Consider the following 18,975-nt stretch of genomic DNA (forward strand, 5'->3'; position numbering starts at 1 on the left):
CAGGATATACCTACATATAAACCACATATGCACCCTACAGAAATGCAGATGCCTAGTGCTTATAAAAGATGTATAGTATATATTGTCTATTATATATAGCATGTATTCATTATCTTCCACCCCAATTATTTACCTCCACATTAGCAATATCTTTCCTAGCAATAGTTGTGTTTAGAAATCTGTCCTGGCCTTACTGCTCTTCCAGTCACCTAATTGCACAGGGCTGAAAACTGCAATTAGTAGATCAAACAAAAATAGTGGTTTTCAGTTGTTTACTTGCTAGGTTACAAAAATCTCTAACCAAAAATGTAAACCTCTCTTTGCTAACAGTTCTATCTACAGTATTCTCTCAACCAGCCTACATCAAAGATTTTATTTTAGAATGACTGATTCAAGATAAAACAGACTGCTAGTGATTCCATTGGATCTTGCACCTGTTCCTCCAATCTCTGTTGATTATATGAAATTAGCAGTGAATTTTTAATGGAGGTTTTTGAAAGCAGTTGCTTCAGAAGCAGCTTGCTTTGTTTCAAGAGATCTCAGATTGTAAGCACTGGGAATAGATTAAGGCACTGCTTAAATTTCATAGGCTACTGTTGAGTTAAGCCAGTCGTGTCTCTACTCTTCTGGTTTATATTCATTCAAAAATGCTGTGCAAACAAGGATGCAGGCATTGTGAAAACAGTCCCCTGGGGCAGGATTCATCTCATTTGCCTTTGGATGTCCACAAATTTGGAATGCCCTGTGAATTGGTTGTCAGGTAGAACATCCCACTGCAGTCGCACCTCCAGCACGAACACATCCCAGACTCACCAGGGTATGTGACATGGATGGGAGGAGTCTCCCACCAGGGGGGCTCACTGCTTTGCTCAGCCTCAAGGAGTTTAACCTCCTCAGCCCAACACTTTTCCCACTTTACCCTACCTACATGGAGAGGAGGGTTGTCACAGGCAGACTCCTGTGCCACTCTGTTTCAAGGACCTGGGCCAGCTCACCCCAAACCCTGGGAGAGAATCAAAGCACGGCAGGGCGAGCAGGCAGGACAGCTCATCGCAGGCACCAGGAAGGGGGTCACTTTTCTAAGGGCAGGGGGCTGCTCCTGAGTTTTTGCCAGAGGCCTCATGCTCATATGCTGCTCCCATCTTGGGGCAGTGAGACCCAGCCAGGAATTAAAGAAATATGAGACCCATTGAGGGTACCAATGTGCATTTGCACATGTGCATTTGCTGCAGTGCAGCATCTCACTTCAGGCTCTGCACAGTATCCTCTTTATATTGTTCTCTCTAAAATAGGCTGCCATGGAGGCAGAGATTTCCAGAGCTGCTGAAGATACTCAGACATCTATTCCCTCTCTGCATTGATGAGCAGTTGGTATCTAAATCTCTTGGGTTTGAAAATCCCAGCTTAAAAATCCCTAAATACCTTCATCCCCATATCTCTTGGAAAACCAGACCTGAGCTTCAGCCTCTCACCTTATGGTCTCGTAAGGACAGGTCACAGGGTCACTCACACAAAGAGAAATCACCTACCATGTTTTAAAGAAATGCAAAGCCAAATTCTCTCCCATCAACACATACAGTTTTAAATCAGCTTGGTTTATGGTCAACCCCACCCTTCAAATACATTTTGATTTTGTGTAAAAGATTCACAGCAGCTCAGGGAATGTGTTCCGAAATAGCACAGCTCTTATCAAAGAACATTTTGTCCAAAGAGGTACCCTCAAGACTGTTGGTCTGGTCTGGACTGGTGGCTGCCCAGTTATAAAACTCCCTCGACACAGAAGGAAAGGCAACTTTTTAAAAAAAATTGTCTATAGCATTCAAAAAACCTAACTGTTTCACGTGAAGATTAGAAGAGTATTTAAATTAAAAGTCTCTATATAAATAGTATGCAGTTCAGACAGTTTGTGTCTAATGGTGTTGATAGTCCTTCATTTTAATAACTGTAAACAGCAAAACCATGCTGCCACTGCAGACAGCATTGCTGAGTGAATCATGTAGTTAATTCCTAGCAAGCACTGAAGTATTTTCAGGTACAGAAGGCAGAAAAAAATTTAATGGCCAATATATAACATAGCACCAGAAATGGCTACATTTGCCCTTTATAAAAAAGAAAAAATACAGTTTCAAAAAGGATAAAAATTAGTCTGGCATTGATTACAGAACAAAACTGAGACTAGTACAAACTATCCAAATTAAGACAGTTTGGTAACATTCCCACTGCTATATAAAGCGGGAACTACCTGGGCAGGTTTGCTCTTTTGTCCATACATCTACTCCAGCTCCAGCTCATGTCTCATTGGCCCTAAGACATTTTGCTATGTTTTCATGCCCCTCAGAAATCTTGGTGTGTTTTCTTCTGCCATATTGTGGGAAAAAACACAGAGAGCACCCTGTACCATGGAGATGCTTTCAGTCTGACTGGCAGCATGTGTGTGTGGCCTCGGAGGGGAAGCAGGAGGCAAAAGTACTCGTGTGTGAGAGAGAAGTGCAGCTCCACGCAGCAGTGTCATGTTTCTCCCCAAGTGAGAGTGCCAGACGGCTCCATCGGAGCAGCACGCACAGATCGTGTGTCTGGAAGCTGAACGCACACTACGAGCAGTGCCTCAGCAGAAGTGTGTGACTGGCACACTTTTGTTTTAGCACAGTAAGGGAATGAGCAAAACACACATTTATACATGTACCTGTGAACCACAGACATCTCTCAGAATCAGGATATGGATGTGTGGAGAGGGCAAAACTGTTAATGGTTTTAGAGCCTGAGTCAGGAGCTGGATCCCCTTCAAATGGACGCAGCTGCAGTGGTCTACACACATTTAAGGTATTGCTCTCAGAATAAAACATTATTTTTACAAGTCTGAAGCATGAGCTTAAGTCATCTTCTGAAAAGAAGACTTTTTCCTAAATGTAAGAAAACATGAGGCAGATAATTACCCAGTGCTGACCACCAGGCCCAGGCCCATTCCCTGTAACTCATGGACTTGGAGGTGCTGTGACTGTCAACAGCAGGGTATCACCATCTCTGTTAGATGGGATGTCCCTACACCAAAGGCTTGCATATCCTACCTTGGGAGAACTCTAGCTGTGTCTGACTCAGCTTTGAGCCTGTATTCTGGAAGCAGCCAGTCTGTGGAAGACAGTTTACCCCTGATGGGGGACCACATTGCTTTGGTTTCACCTCCTGTGGGCTGCACACACACTGCTAAACAAATAGGCAGAGGAAAACCAGAACTGAGTACTTCTGCACTTTCAGGGTGTGGGATGCACAGGCTCTTAACATCAGTTGGGCGTTAATGTTATGACTTTAGCCTGCCAGGTCTCACTATGGGATGTACAGCTGCTTTCCACCCAAAAAAACTTCTGCAACCTGGTCCAGGTATCCTTGCATTAATCTGCAATCTCTATCTGCAATCTCTAACTGCAGCTTGCCCATACCCCAGAGTGGTTTTTAGTGAGAACAAAGCACTGACAAAGGTTAATAGTTTTCTCAATATGATGATGATGAAGGTAAGTTTCTTAATAAGTCTCTGATTAAAGTAAGTTAAGCCAATTTTTTCTCTTTAATCTTTAAGATAGGTAAATCACATCCTCCCACTCTGATCCTTCAAAGATACTCAAGAGCTGACTCCAGGTCAGGGGAGCTCAGGGACTCTTCTCCTCCTCCTACACAGACATCTTAGCCCCAGCACTCATTGGCCTCCCACGCACAGACAGATGCTGTGCCAGCATCCATGCCCAGAGGTTACCCTTTTCTAAAACCTTGCACGTGCTAAATGAGACAACATATTATAATTTAAAAGTTAAATTGCTCTGAGGCAAGCAGAGATGGCTCTTTCTTTCCTAGTTAATAAAAAGGATATGCACAGTACAGGGGAAAACAAGGATAGAGTTAACTGTGCTTGCTAGCGGTGTGCTGTGAAAACCACTGGCCTTTCCCCAGCGTTTAAACACGTCTGCAAACACAGAGGAAAAGACCCATGCTCCTGTCTGTCCCGGTGAGACAGGGGGATGCACGGGGCTGCAGACTTCGCCACTGCCTCTGTCCCTCGCAGCCTGGGAGCAGGCACAGGCTACTGCTCCTCCCCATTGCTTCTGCTCTCTGTGCTCTCCTCGGGTGCCCCTCCTCGGGATCATGGTACGGTGGGGATTCCTCTCCAGCGCTGGCAGGGAAAGGCTCCTCTGACGGACGGGGGTTCCCTGCCGAGGTTACAGCCTATGGACGAGATGCCGTGTGACAGGGTTTCCCAGTTGGGGCATCTTTCACCTTCCCTGGAAGCGATGCTCCGCCCCTGCCGCACGCAAGGTCCGTGCCTTCTTTGTCTCCTTATGAGGGTCCCCGTCTTACGGAGGAAACAGCTAAACCGAATCTCACTATGCTAAAAGAAACTATGAAAAACTCAGCATGACCCAAGGAAAAAAACTTCTGGGTTGGCGCTGGTTCCACTGGGGCTCGAACCCAGGACCTTCTGCGTGTAAAGCAGACGTGATAACCACTACACTATGGAACCGCCACGTACATCTTCCTCTGCTGTACTGCCCCTATCGACGAGACTTTGGCCACGCCTCCCTCGCCCGGCGTGGAAAGAAGCCTGGTATTTTCTCTTTAATTGCTGGTTGACTAAAAACAAATGTAGTTATTTAAAATTACCCTCAGGCGTTTTCTGCCCTTCTTATAGCTACAGAGAGGCAGTGACAGGGGTAAATCAGCTCCAGGTATGGCTCCTGTGCCGCTGCGTGTTGGGGCAGGGTCGGGCTCCGCTCTGCCCGGCCGCCCCCGGCGCACAGGAGCAGGTAACGACCCTGGGAGTGCGGGCCACGCTACACGGAGCGCTCCCTTCCCCCGCATGTGTTCGGTAAATCTTCGCCTTCAGCCCGTGCGCTCCCAACGCCATTGTCGCTCGCCCAGCTCCGGGAAGGGGGAGGGACCTGTAGGTGTCTTCCTCGGTACAGGAGGCTGTTTGAAGAACACAGGGCAGTGAGAGGCAGGACCGCCCGGCTTTTTCCAAGCCCCCGGATAGGACGGAGAGTTTTCCGCCCGTGTGTGGCAGCGCCGGGGGCCGCTCCTGCCTGGCGGCCCGCACCGCCGGCAGGGGGCGCCCCGCGCTCGCCCACCGCCTCACGGCCCGCTCCGGCCCGGGGCCTGTGCGGGAAACACCGCCGTGAGTGGGTGTTTTGAGTATCCATCCATCCATCCATCCATCCATCCATCCATGGACCTTCCTGTCACCCCTTACACCCCACAACAATTGCCGTCTTCCCCCTGTTAGGTTTTACCCGCTGTTCAGCACTACTTGCACTACCTCAGTCCTCACCATACTGCGCCTCGCCTCACATCTCAGAGGGAGTGGCTTGTGGGAGCACAAATTAAGGCATCTGTGCTATGTTTACGGGTTAAAAGTTACAAACAGAAGTTATTATTTGGAATAGAAAATGTAAGCTTGGGAGTCTTCAGAAGTGTGGTGGTTGCAAGCAAAACAGTGTTTTGTTTGTGACTAGCTAGCATAACTGTCATGACTTTTGAAACTAATCATATTTTGCTGAAGCAGCAGATTTATTTACTCTAACAAAGTTATACAGAAAATGTTGTCCTTTTAAATTAAAAGCAGTTTAATAAGCATTAGAGAAAAATAGAGATTAAGACAATTATTTCCATAGACTTGATGACCCCTTACCTTGTATGTGTTTGCACTTATTAGTTGGTAGATTCCATTCTTTAAAAAACAATTTAAAATAGATTTAAAATCCTTTTACATACTGATTATTAGTGAGTGAGTCAAATCTGTGTGCTCTGCTGACCTGGAGAGCCTGATTTGACCTGGAGAGCCTGATTTAAAGGCTTTACCCCTTTGGCAAAGACACAGTCTGGCAGGCATGAGGCATCAGGATATTGGGTTTGCACTGTGTGTGGAGCTTCTGGTTCACCAGACCAACAAAAAGTACATAAAAGTTTTGTTGGGCAATTCTTCTGCCCATTTCTTTTTCTTCATGCTGCTTTACTAAGATCTGTCAAACCCTGAGTGCTGTAGATAGATAGCTATAATTTCTATAAGCTCTAAGTGGAGGTTGAAGCTAATATCAGGAAGGTAGAGTTGCACAAATTAGGTCATTAGTCATTGCTTCCCAGAATAATCTGCATTCATCTGATAATTTGGGAAACTTTCTTTAAAAAAAATTTGTTCTCATTTTTTACAGAGGATATCCTGATGGTTTCACAGTGTTCTGGTCTAGTTTCCTGGTCTTCAGGAGCTTTGAGGCCCTACTGCTGTCTTTTTTTCACATTTCTGATTTGGTGTGCTTTTTGCCAAGAATGCTAGTTTTGATGTCTTTTATTCACATTCTCACCCAGAATTGTCAGTGGGGAACATTTCTTTTTGTGTTCACACAAATTAACCTACTTCTTCTAATGTGTGAGCACACATTTCTGTCATCTCAGTGACTGAGTCAGAGTTTAAATTTGTTCTGGACATTAATTTATCTTCATTTTTTTCTATTAGTTTTTTTGGCCATACAAGTTTCTCAGGGACTTTTCCCCTGGCTAGTACTTTAAAATACTTTGCTAGGTCATATAAAAATACTTCTTTAAGCTTGGTAGGGCAAGAGGAGGGAAACCATGGTCAGACCTTAGAAGGAGCACATTCCCTTCAACTATAATTATCTTCATCCTTTTTGAAAAATATCGGTTACATCACTTTGTAGTGGGTGCTTCTGAGAAATAAGCCTGAAGCAGAATTTGAATTATGTATGTGGAATGCCTGCATGAAGACTTGCTCAGGAGGTTAATATTTCCAAAGTATTTGGAAAACAGAATATGTGCTATTACATCAAGAAGGGCTGCTTTTAGAGGGATGCACCATCACTGGGTTTTTTCTTGTCATGCTAGATTGCTCAATCATATATTGTCAGAATTTTTTGGCCTATTTTCTGATGCAGCTGTTAATGATAATAGTCTATTCAGCATATTAAGTGTGTGTGTGATACATGACTGCTGAGCAAAAAAAGCATTAGTATGTGTGACCTTGTTGATGGGACTGGTATGTTCTCTTTGCCCTTTGTAGAAAGGAAAATGGTGTTGTCTCCTTGGACTTGAACGGGAAAGGTTAATTTGGAAAGGACATTTGTGTTTCCTCAAGTTGCATGTTATTGTGATCCCCACAAGTAACTGGAGAGGTGGCTCAGTCCAGCAACACTGACTCTTTATCAGGTTGCTTGGTCATGTCAGATCACTGAGACAGAGGACAAAGAAGACAAACAAAAGAAAACATGTCCTAAAGAACCTAATTGCTAAGGTTAACCCTCTCCCACTGATCTTGGATGAAATGGATGGATTTATTGGCAATTGAAGCAAACCTCTCATTATGCAGAGATCTTGGTAAATGCCAATATAGATGAACTTATCAGGTACAGTAAATGGTTATAAATAATGTGTATCCCAAGAGTGCAGTGGAAAGAGGTTGTGATGTATTTTTGCTTGCATGCCTTTTGGCAGAGCAACGTGGTCATACATAAAAGATTAGCTGCTGTAACTCAGATCAAGGAAAGGGCATCCTGCCAGAAAAAACAAACATCAAAACTGTTCTGGGTCATGCAGAATTATTGCGCTTGGTATGCTTTCCATTTACTGTCTTGTCTCACAGGAGAAGAACAGCTTTGAAAGTGGAAGCTTGTGTCTGGGACTCCCGAACCTCAGAGGACTAGCTCAGTCAATCAAATGCCTTCTGCTTGGCCAGTTTGGCATTTTAAATATCTTTTGCACCTTAATAAAAGTCTGTTTCAAAAAGGGATTTGATGACTGCCCTTCTGAGAGGTGTTTGATGCCTTTAGAACTGTCACCACACTGATGGCAAAAAAATTCTGAAAATAGCATGTTATGGTATTATTAGACCTTTGGGGAGGGGCAGGAGGATGAAGATATTACTTTGCCTCTATTCTCGGAAATCTTCTGTTTTTATCCAATCATGGTGGGTCTCCATCACCTGGAGAGGCTTCAGAGCAAGGGCACAGCGATCTTCATCTTGTGTCTGTGCACATGGAGCTTTCTCCCACCACAGCATGCTTTATAATCTGTGGTCCTCTTTGCACCCAAGGGCCTTGTCCTGAACTCACAGAAATGGCTGCTGTGCTCTGTTCCATCACTGCACAGCAGCAAGCAACCCTTCCCTGGCTTTTGGAGTGGGGCAAAGGTGGCCTGATGAGCATAAGTGCTGATGAGGACTGGGGCCAAGACTGTAGTGGTGATATTACACTCTCATGCTTCTACAGACACCTCCTAGTTTTGAGTGGTTTGGCAGGGTATATGTTCAAAGTCACAATGTCCCCATGTTGCCAGTGGAGCAGATTCCTCAGGGGCTGTTGTGTGAGCAGTGGGGAGTAACAAATCATCATGATGGCTCTGCCCTTCCCTAGGGATCCTGTGCAGTTACTGAGAGTCAGGGGTCAGCGTGGCCAGGAGCTGGGTCACATGTGGGATGTGCTGCCAGGGGTCAGGGTTTTATTCCAAATCGTGGCTTTCTGACCAGAGCAAGGCTGCGGTGTTCTCGGCTTCTTGGTCACACAAGGAGAAGACAAGCCAAAACATGAACTGAATCCACAGTATTCCAGTCACACATTTATGGTAAGAATGTGTGCATGCATGAAGAAATGAACTGAAGGCATTTGCACAGTGCTTCCCAACACAAGATGCGAGTGCTTCATACTTGTGCCATTATCTAGGTATGACTGAGTGATTTGGAGAACACTTATATCACTTGCATTCAGGTGCAATGCCTTGTGGTAAATTCAGTACTTCTTTCCTTAAGGGCTTTCATAACCATGCCAGTCACATCAGATAACCAAATAACCTGGACAACCTTATGTTTTTTTCCAGTGTGCTAGATCTGCTAAAATGCAAATCATTGCCTCAACACAGCAGAAAGGCCGAAAGAGATCATGTGACTTCAGATGCGAGGCAGATAACTTCAGCCCATCCCTTTCTCTGCCTGAGATTCAGGAGGCATGGTGGTAAAAGAGCTCTTCAACACAGAAATAGCACAGCTGCAGGGCTGCAGCCATGAGCTTTCACATCAGGTTGGACGATGAAAACAGCTTTTTCCCCTGACTGTTTCTGAAGAGCAGCATTCAAGAAATTTCCTCTTGGGAAGCTGTATAAATAGGTGGAGAGCAAGTGCATTGCAGCTCCTGAGCTCCAGAGCCCCAGAGAGAATTGGAGCACCTGTTCTGCAGAGCTGCACCCCTCAGGGGTTGCTTTCTCTTTAAAAAAAGAATCTTCTAAAGGTCCTCTTGTACAAAAAGTCCGGTATTCCTGAAGCAGAAAGAAAAAAAGGTAATATCTTTGGGTGGGGTGTATATATATATATAAATGTTTAGCTCACTTTTAAAGAACAGATTGACAAATTGACAGATGTGGCATTATTTATGATTTTACCATGAGAAAAATCACTGTGCTTCAAACTGTAATGTTTGACCTGGACTGAATCAGTTTTCCAGAACTTCTGAATACAGATGAGATCAAATAGCTTTGAGACGACTGTATTTCATGTATTTTTTATTTTAGGTAAAATAATTTTTATTGTGTTTTGAACCTTGTTCTGATGCTGAACTTAAATTTTATGAAAATCACGCTGAAGCATGAATTTAATTTTTAAACTGGCTCAGATTTCAACACATGTTTATTCCAAAGATTTGCTTTTTCAGGATGTGATTAAGACCCCACTCATTAATTGCAGTACAGTATGTGATCCAGCTTTTTGCTTAAACAGTGTTAAGTTTTATGCTCCAGTTGGGTTCAGTTTACTAGAACCAAATTTGCAGCAGGATTTTCAGTTTGTCCCTTGTTGCCTGAAGGAATCTCCCTCTAGAGGTGTTTAACATTTCTGGAAAGAGATATGATGGGTTTGCTTATTCTTCGAGGTGTGAAAAAATATGTACCCCATTTGTCCACTTGTGTTTGCTTCTCCTCCTCTTTAAAAAAAAAAAAAGTCATGCTGTACCAAAAAATGAGGCTGCTTGCTTTGTTTGTTTGTTTTCTGAACCAAAAAAAAAAAAAAAAAAGTCAAAATGTAAATTTGCCCTTTATTGATTATAAATAACATGAACTGGTATTCTCCCACCATTTTTTTCTACAGATTCTCTTTGGGTTTGCATGCAATCCCTTAGCTCAATGATAGCTTGAATTATCTAAATGCTCACGCCTTTGCTACTCTTGCTTTTATTTCTTTTTGCAGTGCATTTTTTGGCCCAGGAATATGAGTCCACCTTAAAACTTCATCCTATTCTTCATCCTATTCTCTTTCAGGCTTTGCTGGCTTTCTGGTATCTTACTTACATTTGGCCAGCGCTCAACGCACCACATGCATCCCATTCCCTATTGATTCCTGGCCCCAACACTGAGGTCTATCAACACGGCCACTTATAGCAATCATTCCATCTGCTCTATATTGAGCTTAGCCTTGCTTCTCTGAGCAGGCTGAAGAAACTATCTGTATGAAAAAGCCTTTCTCATTTCTGTCTTTCACATATATATAATTACTGAAAATCACTTAATAGAAATGTTAGTTTGTTCCATGGATGTAAAACAATGAAGAATTAATCATATACTGATTTGTCTATGTTTGATGTTGTCATATCAACCCCTTTGCAGATCAAATTCAGTGTTGGTGTCAAAATTACAGCTCCTGTGCCATAGCCAGGTTCCATTTCACTCTGCTAGCTGACTGTGACCGCTTCATCCTACTTTCTGTAGGGTGGGTCTTTTAGCTAATGAGATCTTCATCTCCAGATTGCCATCCTTGACAATCCCAACAAGACAGTTTTGGAGATCTGTCCTTCTGCAGGTCCTGACCTGAGTGTTGTGATTTAATGTCTGCATCCTCTTTTCCAGCTTCATTCCCTCAGCAATGCACAGAAGCAAATCCCTCACAAAAGCACGTTATGGCATATCTACATTCTCTGCAGTCCCAGTTTCCAAATGAAAACAATTCTAAAGGAAATCTGTGAGTCACAGTAAAATAAAAAAATTATAGCAAGATGGCATCAATGGAAAGCCTCTGTCATTAGAAGCATCCATCTATCCATCTGATCTTTATGCAGAAAACTGTCTTGATCTCATCACCTCTCCATGTACATATACCTCCTAAGACATGTTATGGGAGGAGATCATAGCTACCTGTTCTCATGATTGAGAAAAGGGGTGAGTAGTGAAAGGAGGCACACTGCGGGAGAGAGATGTTGAAACAACTTCTAGGGAAAGTAGCACAATTATGGAAACCCCATCCCAATAAAAACAAAAGGAGGAGCCTTTCATTTTTGTTTTTCAAAGGTAAGAAACAAATGAAAAGACAGAGGAGTAAGAATTTAAATCCTAGTGGCTCTTATTCATATGGCTCCCATATCCTCAGCTTTAACCTAGTTTACACTTGTCTGTCAGTAGCACAGCTCAAATAATTTTAAAAGATAAGATGTGCTTTAACGGATGGCTCTCTGCCCAAAGACTCTGCCGTCTGATTTCATTAAAAGTCAGCTATAAATCTTTACAGGATTTCCATTTTCCTTGAGGCTCAGACAGCCTGGTCTTTATGTGACTGACAAACTGGAGGCATGATTGATTTGGGGCAGCACCTATTACATCCAGACCAAATGAGGCTGAGCCATATTCTCTGTAAATCAGGCTCTCAACAGCTTGGGTTCTCAACCCCAAATTTCTGAGCACATGCTGTGTGTAACCTTCAGCGACTCCTGTCTAGGAAAGAGCAGCATGTGCAACTCTGGCTTAGTTTTGTGCATGTCCATTGGCATGATTGCAAAGACATTTTATTTTGCTTCAGTGGATGGGTTGTGCTTTCAGTGCCTGTTTATCACAAAACTTTTTTTTGCTAAACTTAGAGAAATTAGCAATTTTTTTGAAGTTATGTCTAGAAGTGGGGCAGATCACTGACTTGTAGAAATTGAATGCCTGCTTTTTAGTCAACATGACAGATTCTCTCTTAAAGGTAAATCAGTGGTATAATATCCAGAATATTAGCACAGCATTTTATTTCAAATTCTCATCCAGCTACATTGTGTCTCTTGCAATACCTTGGTAAAAGCCCAGCTTTCAATTTCATCAGCCAACATTTGGGGGGAATTTTGTAATGGCAAATGACGCTTCACCAAGCACTGCTACTCTGCATAGTAAGTAGCTCACAGAAATTACTCTCCTGGCCTGGAGCATGCAGGTTGGCAGCAAGGATGGCTCCATAGCCACTTGAGAAGTTGTCATGAAAATGTGGTTGAATGTTCACTCTGTCCATTTTAGAATGCAGATATTTGGGACTGAAGATCATGATTATTCCCCTGGACTAGCTCTTGATGGTCAGATTTGGCCTTTTTAGGAAGTTTAATTATAGGATATATCTGCACAAGTTTTCCTCCAAGCTCTGAGTGTATGTTTGAGTCTTCATTTACTGCTGTCACAATAAAATTTCTGTCCTTATGACTCTGTCTTTTAATTTCTTTGCTCAAGGAGGTCCTAGAAGTTCATGAGTTTAGAGGTATGTGGAAGAGACTAGTGATAACTGGGAGGAAAGCTGAAGTTGTTGAAAGCAGAGTATGATCACAATTCAGCCCCTCATTTCTTGGGTCAGCCCACTGTTTGCTGTGGTTTGGAGGGAGCCCTGAGAGGTGTGATGGTTCTGTTTGGGGCTCCCATTGCCCACTTGCTGGGCACAGGCTGACCTGCCCTTTAATCAAGAGTCTTGCTGCAGTTGAACTTAGATTGTAAGATCTATTTTGCCCTTAGTGCTGGTGTTCAGATCACAATTCAAGTCATGGCTGGCTTGTTTGAGATGGAGTAATAATGAAGGCTTGAGATTCTCTTAAGAGGGAAAGTGAGGAGATGGTAACCAGGAGAGCAAAAAATGTTTGGAGAGGACAAATTTGAGCTATTAGCAATATCAATGCTGTATTTTATGCTGCCAAAGCCATTGATTGGCTCAAAATTGATGTGAGAGCACTTTTTCTAGATTTCATAATAGCTCCTTCAGAGGGGAGTAAAACTGTCTATTGTGGGGAAAAACCTTAAAATGCTTTTTCTTGAAATAATTACTGACTCATAAGGAGTCAGACCCAGCTCAAGTGTAGGATACCCTTGTTTTGTGGGACCCAGAAAAAAGCCCCAGAAGAAAGAGTTGTGTTATATTAACATGACAGGACAGGATATATAATAAATGCCAAAATCTGCAGATACAGACCCACAATTATAAGTGCTTTCTAATTACTTAACTTGAAAATCACCTAGTTACACATTTTTGTGGTTTTTTCTTTTGTATTCTTCTTTTATTTTGATTTCTGCTAGTAAAGCCAAAGGAAAATAGTAGCTAAGCATTCATTTTTGCTGATGGATTTCTTCTTTGTTTTAAAACTCAAGTTAAAAGAAAAGGAATATCAATGAAACAAAACAACAGATACAATAATTTAGATGTCAGATGTATCCCTGGAGACAGAGAGAGAGGGGTCAGCATGATCATGTAAGAAATCTTTAGCTAAAACAAAGTTCAGTATCTAAGAGCATCAGTGAATTTCTTGTTGCTTAGAAATTGATCCATTTTGTATCTCAGAGGAATTGTATTAATTTGAATTTGTTGATTAGAGGGTGTATTGCATTAGCAAATGATACTATTTAGTGAAGAGCTGAGCAAGTGCCAGGAGAAAAACCCAAAAGACTTCAAAATGTATTTGTTCATCTATTTAATGAAACAAAATCTTTTGCATGGATTTTTTTTTTCAGTAGAAATGCAACAGAAAATTGAATATTTTATTTAAATGAAATCTGATAATGAAGTGATTTGTTATGGTACTCTCTGTCCTGGTGAATTTGGTGGTGGTGACACTGAGTGATAAAGTGATAAATGGAGTGGTGAGGCAACTTTTCAAATCACTGGGGTGTTAGGAGGAATGAGGGTTGGGGATTTTTAGCAGTATTATCACATGTAATTTAAAATCTTTAAAATTCTGCAGTTCCAATTTTCAAATCATAAGAATGAAGAGTAATGTGTCTTTGTAGTCCCTTGTCCCTAGTAGTAAGGCTTTAAATAGCTGTTCTTCATATAAGAAATTGCTGCTGCACATTGACATTAAGCTAACGTGTAAGGAGCAAACTGTATTAATTGCTAAGTTAATTTCTCTTGACTGCAAGTTGATAGTAATCAGATGTGGAGAAAAAAACCCTAGTGTGGTCCAGTTTAGGCAGGATGTGCTGTACAATAATTTGTTGCATACTAAAGGTACTTCAGATTCTGTGTTGTCAAGCATCGATTTTTTTTCTCCCTATCCCTTCCTTCCAATCTCATCTCTGTTAGGAGTACTAGGAAGAGCCCAGGAGCCCAAAGGAGTATAGCCCTCGTCACTGAAGGAACAACACAAGAAATGTGTATAATGCAAACAGCTGAGAGAAACATGCTTCGTATGAGCAGCAATTAAAACAGATGGGCAGCATCATTGGAACCATGGGGTGCAGCAGTTCTGTAGCTGACAGAAGGTCAGAGAATGGTGAGTGTTGCCTTTGTCTTCAGGGCAAGTAGTTGTTCTCTCTCTAACACCAGAAGAGGATTGCAAGGTAATGTTCCCCCCCCCCCCCCCCCAAGTTCGGTTGTCAAAATACTTGTTCAGGGAAATTTATTTTCTTTTTAAAACTGTATTAGCTTTTAGATGCTGGCTGAGGTCAGGAAGCAGCTTTAGACCACCTCTAACATTGACAGATTGGGTTGTAAAAGATTCACAGCATCTGGGACAGAAGCTAAATTTCAGAGGTGTCTGTGCTCGCTCTGTCACTGGCAAAGCTTAGGAGGTAAGGTATTGAGTGCGACCTTTTATGGCTTTTCACACCACAGGATTCCTGGGCAAACCGCCCCAATTTCCCTGCTGTTGTGTGACCCCAATTATGAAACAAGTGTAATAAAGCAGAGCTATTACAATGACTTCAAAATCAGTTTTCTGGCCTACCAAGTGCCTGGCATAATATCATCCCTGACAATTATGAGGCTATCAGTTGAAAGTCTCCACAGGACTTGGTTCAATGTTCAATTAAAGTAATAGATCATCACCCTCCTTTTAATCATACCCCACCTTGGTATGAACTCAGCAGTCTTTGCACAGGCAGGTGGATTCCAGGATTCATTCAGACTTTTGTTCAGACCCTTTGTGTTCTCTTTCAAGATTTTTCATTAAAGCATAATTTATTGGTCAGCAGAGAGCCATGTTACATGGTACTGTGCATAGTCTTAGGACATTATTATGCTGAATAGCCATGGTTGAAAAGGAAGGCTCTTTTTGGCTACCAAGCCAGGGCATGAGTCACAGGAAGTTGGTGACTAAGAAGCAGGAGCACTTAGTCACAGGGATCCCAGCTGACTGGTTTGAGAGCAGCCCTCAGCTTTGTGTATGCTACTACAAAGCAGCATCAGTGCTGTATCACAGCAGTGAAAGTAGAATGGAATCATCAGGAGTCCCAGACCTACCTGTAACTGGGAGGCAGCTCTTCCTCTTTAGGTTTGCAAGCTATGCCTACATGGGCCTTGCAAGACCTTGGGGATGTGCTACTTGGGAATATTTCTGAGTCTGTAAAAGCTTGGAGTGGGCCTGAGGAGCTGTACTATTTCTTGATCAACAATCATCCACACACATTGATGTGGGGCTTAGGATTTTGTGTGCTTGCTGGACTGTGTTTTGTCTTCTGGAGTTGCTGGATGGTTTCCTTTCTGCTCTTCAACAGTAGTCAAGTGATGCTGAACCATCATTCTACCTGCAGCCTGAGGCTGTACATTTCTGTAATGCATTAATAACACGAATTTAACAGATACTTGTTGGTGTAGAGACCTGCAACTGATAACAATTTCTTGTAGAGATGCAGTTTAGCCTAGTGTGAAAATCATGTTCTGATTCAGTCCTGAGAATAACAGTGCTGTAATAAGTACAATAAAAAAAAAAAAGACAGGAAACATTCTGTTAGATTTGCAACATTAACCACAGTGATTGATATGTATCTGTTTTATGTGATAGAAATGGAACTGTGCCACGTTAAGTGCTCAGGACCATTAAGCAACCCAGGGGGCTTTAATGGGAAGTTTAATGACTCTGATGCTGGAAATCTCTTTCTGTGCTGGTGGTTGTGCTTTGCCCCTTAGGTACTCTTCTAAACATAAATGTTGGTGACAGCCTTGCTGTAATGTGTCAGACTTTCAGGTCTGTAGTGGTGGGGGCTTCCAGAAAGGACAGAAAATAAGAGAGATCTCAGAGTTTTTGTAAGGTCTGAAGAATGCTCTTAGTCATATAAGGATCACATTTCCTTCAGGCAGGAGGATTTTTATAGGATGGATGCAATATCTACAGGATGGGATTTTGATCTTGTCTAGACTAGAAAATTTTACCACTTTAAGTATACTGTATACACATTAACGGTAAAATAAGCAAACAACGTGTTGTTGTAGCATCTGTAAGTATTTTTATAAAAATGGTTCCTTAATGTTATACTCTATTAATAGAATCACTTTCCCATGAATATTTGTCCTTACCTGCATAACTATCAGTAAGGAAAAAATCATTCTCACTCAGGTTCCACTCATCCTAGTATAAAAATTTCTGATATTTGTGATCAGTTACAATAGTTGACTGGTGCAAACAGTTGTCTCTGTAGTACAGGACAGTGCCCATCCCAGGACCTCTTTCTGCCACCAGATGTATCTGTGCCCAATAAACTTTTATCTGAGCAGTTAAAGGAATGTGATCTCTTTGTGGCGTGAATGAGGCCTGTAGGCAGCAGGCTCTTTCCTCCAGGCTGCAGTCTTGATGGTTGTCCTTCAGTGAAGTTTCCATAAGTTTTCCGGAGTGAGATCATAGTAGACGTGACTTCTTAAAGTGCTGAGTGGAATGCATATTCAGCACATATTCAACAATGGCATGTTCCATTGACTTTTTGGGGCGAGTGTTCTTTGGTTAACCAAGCTAGCTAAAACTATACCTCACTGCCTTTCGGCTTGTCTATTTAATCACATATTCTACCCTTCAATACCATTTGTTAACTTTTTATCCTAGGATTTGAATTTTGCTGAATTTGGCTTACTGATGCAGCTCCGCAGGCAAAAACTTTCTGGTAGAAGAGGCTGTTGCAAATATTGTCATTGCATGGTTGTTCATGTTACAGATTGCAAAACCAAAGCTTTTTACTGCAGCTATACAAAGAAATACATTGTTGATAGGCCAAACTTTTCTTCCTTTCTTCACCTACCCAAAACCCATATAGTGCCCATGACCTGAATGTGACTGTCTTCTTACCTGGGTACTGTCTTCAAGACAATTAAATGGGGAAGGTTACTAACTACTTAGGCCTGAGCAAGTCAGCTAGCTTGGGATCTGTGTTGGAGGACAGAAACTGTAAAGGCATCATGTCTTTCTTTTAGTCTCACTTTTACTGGGTTTCATTTTATTGTTGACTGTGAAAAATGGACTGCATTCGTCATCTGATTGCAAAATTCTGCAAAGGTGGAATGCATATTTTCCGTGTAGATTACCCTGCATCCATGTGTACTCTACTGCTTTCTGCTTTGACAGTCATTAGAGCTGCAATCCTCATCCAGAAGTGGTACCGCTTCACAATGGCCCGGCTGGAGATGAGGCGCCGCTATTCTCTCAGTATCTTTCAGTCAATCGAATATGCTGATGAACAGGATCAACTACAGGTTTGTAATCTTCCATTCTTCCTATACAAGCAGCTAAGTTATCCCCAGGACTGTGGTTGCACAAACGAAATGGGTGTGTGGTGATATCTTCTACAAAGCTGGGTCATGATTAATATAACTGTTTCCCTGTCTGACACATGAATTAACTTGGGTGTATTCATACACAGACATACAGATGAATGTAACTACACAGGCATCAGGACACCATTCTCCCCATACAGCATATCTGGGGTATAGGTTCCTGTATAGCAGCTTTGTTAGCCAGGGATTGCAGATCATTTACAGATCACTATGGGTGATCTTAACTCTCTGTGAGGCAATATATGTCCAACAGAGATATCAGTGTTTCAGCATGTCAGCCCAGGCTTCCTTTAGAGTCAGTATAGGAATTTAGAACTTACAGGCCTTTGTGTTCATCCTAGCATCTGTCAGTTCACTGCATTGTGGCAGTTGTTTCTATTGACTGTGAAGGAAGTCTGGGCAAATAGTCTGGGTGGTGGGCAAGATGAATTACACCCAGAAATATCAACAGCACTGAAACAGCCCTGAAACATTTAATGTATTCATGAAGTGTTAGTTGTGAATTCATAGCAAAAAAAGGAAAGAGAGCTATTTTTGTAATAGGACACAGATTTGTCGTTATTGCAGGCTGATACTATGGGAATATACACTACTGACTTATATCCCCCTAAATGGGAAATTGCAAGTAATTGAGTAAGAAAGATGTTAATGCTTGTTGGATCATATAAACTGATCAGTGTGTTTGTTCTTTTCTTTTTCATACTCAGCTATCCAACTTTTTTACATTCATGCTGGATCATTGTACTCATCCTGATTCAGGTAACAATAAAAATAAAAATAATGTGGATATTGTGTTTGAAAAACTGGATGTGAGGAAAGTTAATTTTCAATGTGATATTTACAGCCTATAGCACGTGCTGGGGTTGAAGTTTGATCTCCCAAATACTGTAATATGAATTTTATCCTCTAAGTGTTGACACTGCTCACTCTCTACTTAGTGAGTCAGAGCAGTCAGTAAGTCAGAACAGGTACCTGTTGTCCTTATGAGAATATTCAGAGGTGCTCAGAGGGCTTTCTTATATGTTACTTCCCTTCCTACAGAATCCAATTTTCACAGCTTTCTGTGCATCTTTTCTTAAACTATGAGAAGTCAGTATTCAGAAAGATTGTGTTCAGTTGGTTTAAGGCAGGTATAATCATAGAGGTTGCTCTTTCTGCCCCACCACCCTCCAATTCTGGCAGTTCTGTAG

The 18,975-nt window shown here is 42.1% G+C and overlaps 1 protein-coding gene and 1 non-coding gene across 2 annotated transcripts in view; one reads left to right on the forward strand and one right to left on the reverse strand.

Annotated features, from left to right (window-relative positions):
• Positions 1 to 4,434: 4,434 nt before the first annotated feature.
• Positions 4,435 to 4,507, reverse strand: TRNAV-UAC (transfer RNA valine (anticodon UAC)). The gene has a single exon. It is a non-coding gene; the product is annotated as a tRNA-Val (tRNA).
• Positions 4,508 to 8,903: 4,396 nt separating this feature from the next.
• Positions 8,904 to 18,975, forward strand: part of PPEF1 (protein phosphatase with EF-hand domain 1) — a 34,588-nt gene continuing 24,516 nt past the window's right edge. The window contains exons 1-4 of the mRNA XM_014875783.2: positions 8,904 to 9,318; positions 14,330 to 14,519; positions 17,577 to 17,704; positions 18,493 to 18,544. Coding sequence (XP_014731269.2) covers positions 14,456 to 14,519; positions 17,577 to 17,704; positions 18,493 to 18,544 — 244 coding nt within the window. The 5' untranslated portion in view covers positions 8,904 to 9,318; positions 14,330 to 14,455. The remainder of the gene's footprint in view (positions 9,319 to 14,329; positions 14,520 to 17,576; positions 17,705 to 18,492; positions 18,545 to 18,975) is intronic.

Source organism: Sturnus vulgaris, chromosome 2, assembly GCF_052056855.1.
Source record: "Sturnus vulgaris isolate bStuVul1 chromosome 2, bStuVul1.hap1, whole genome shotgun sequence".
NCBI lineage: Eukaryota > Metazoa > Chordata > Aves > Passeriformes > Sturnidae > Sturnus > Sturnus vulgaris.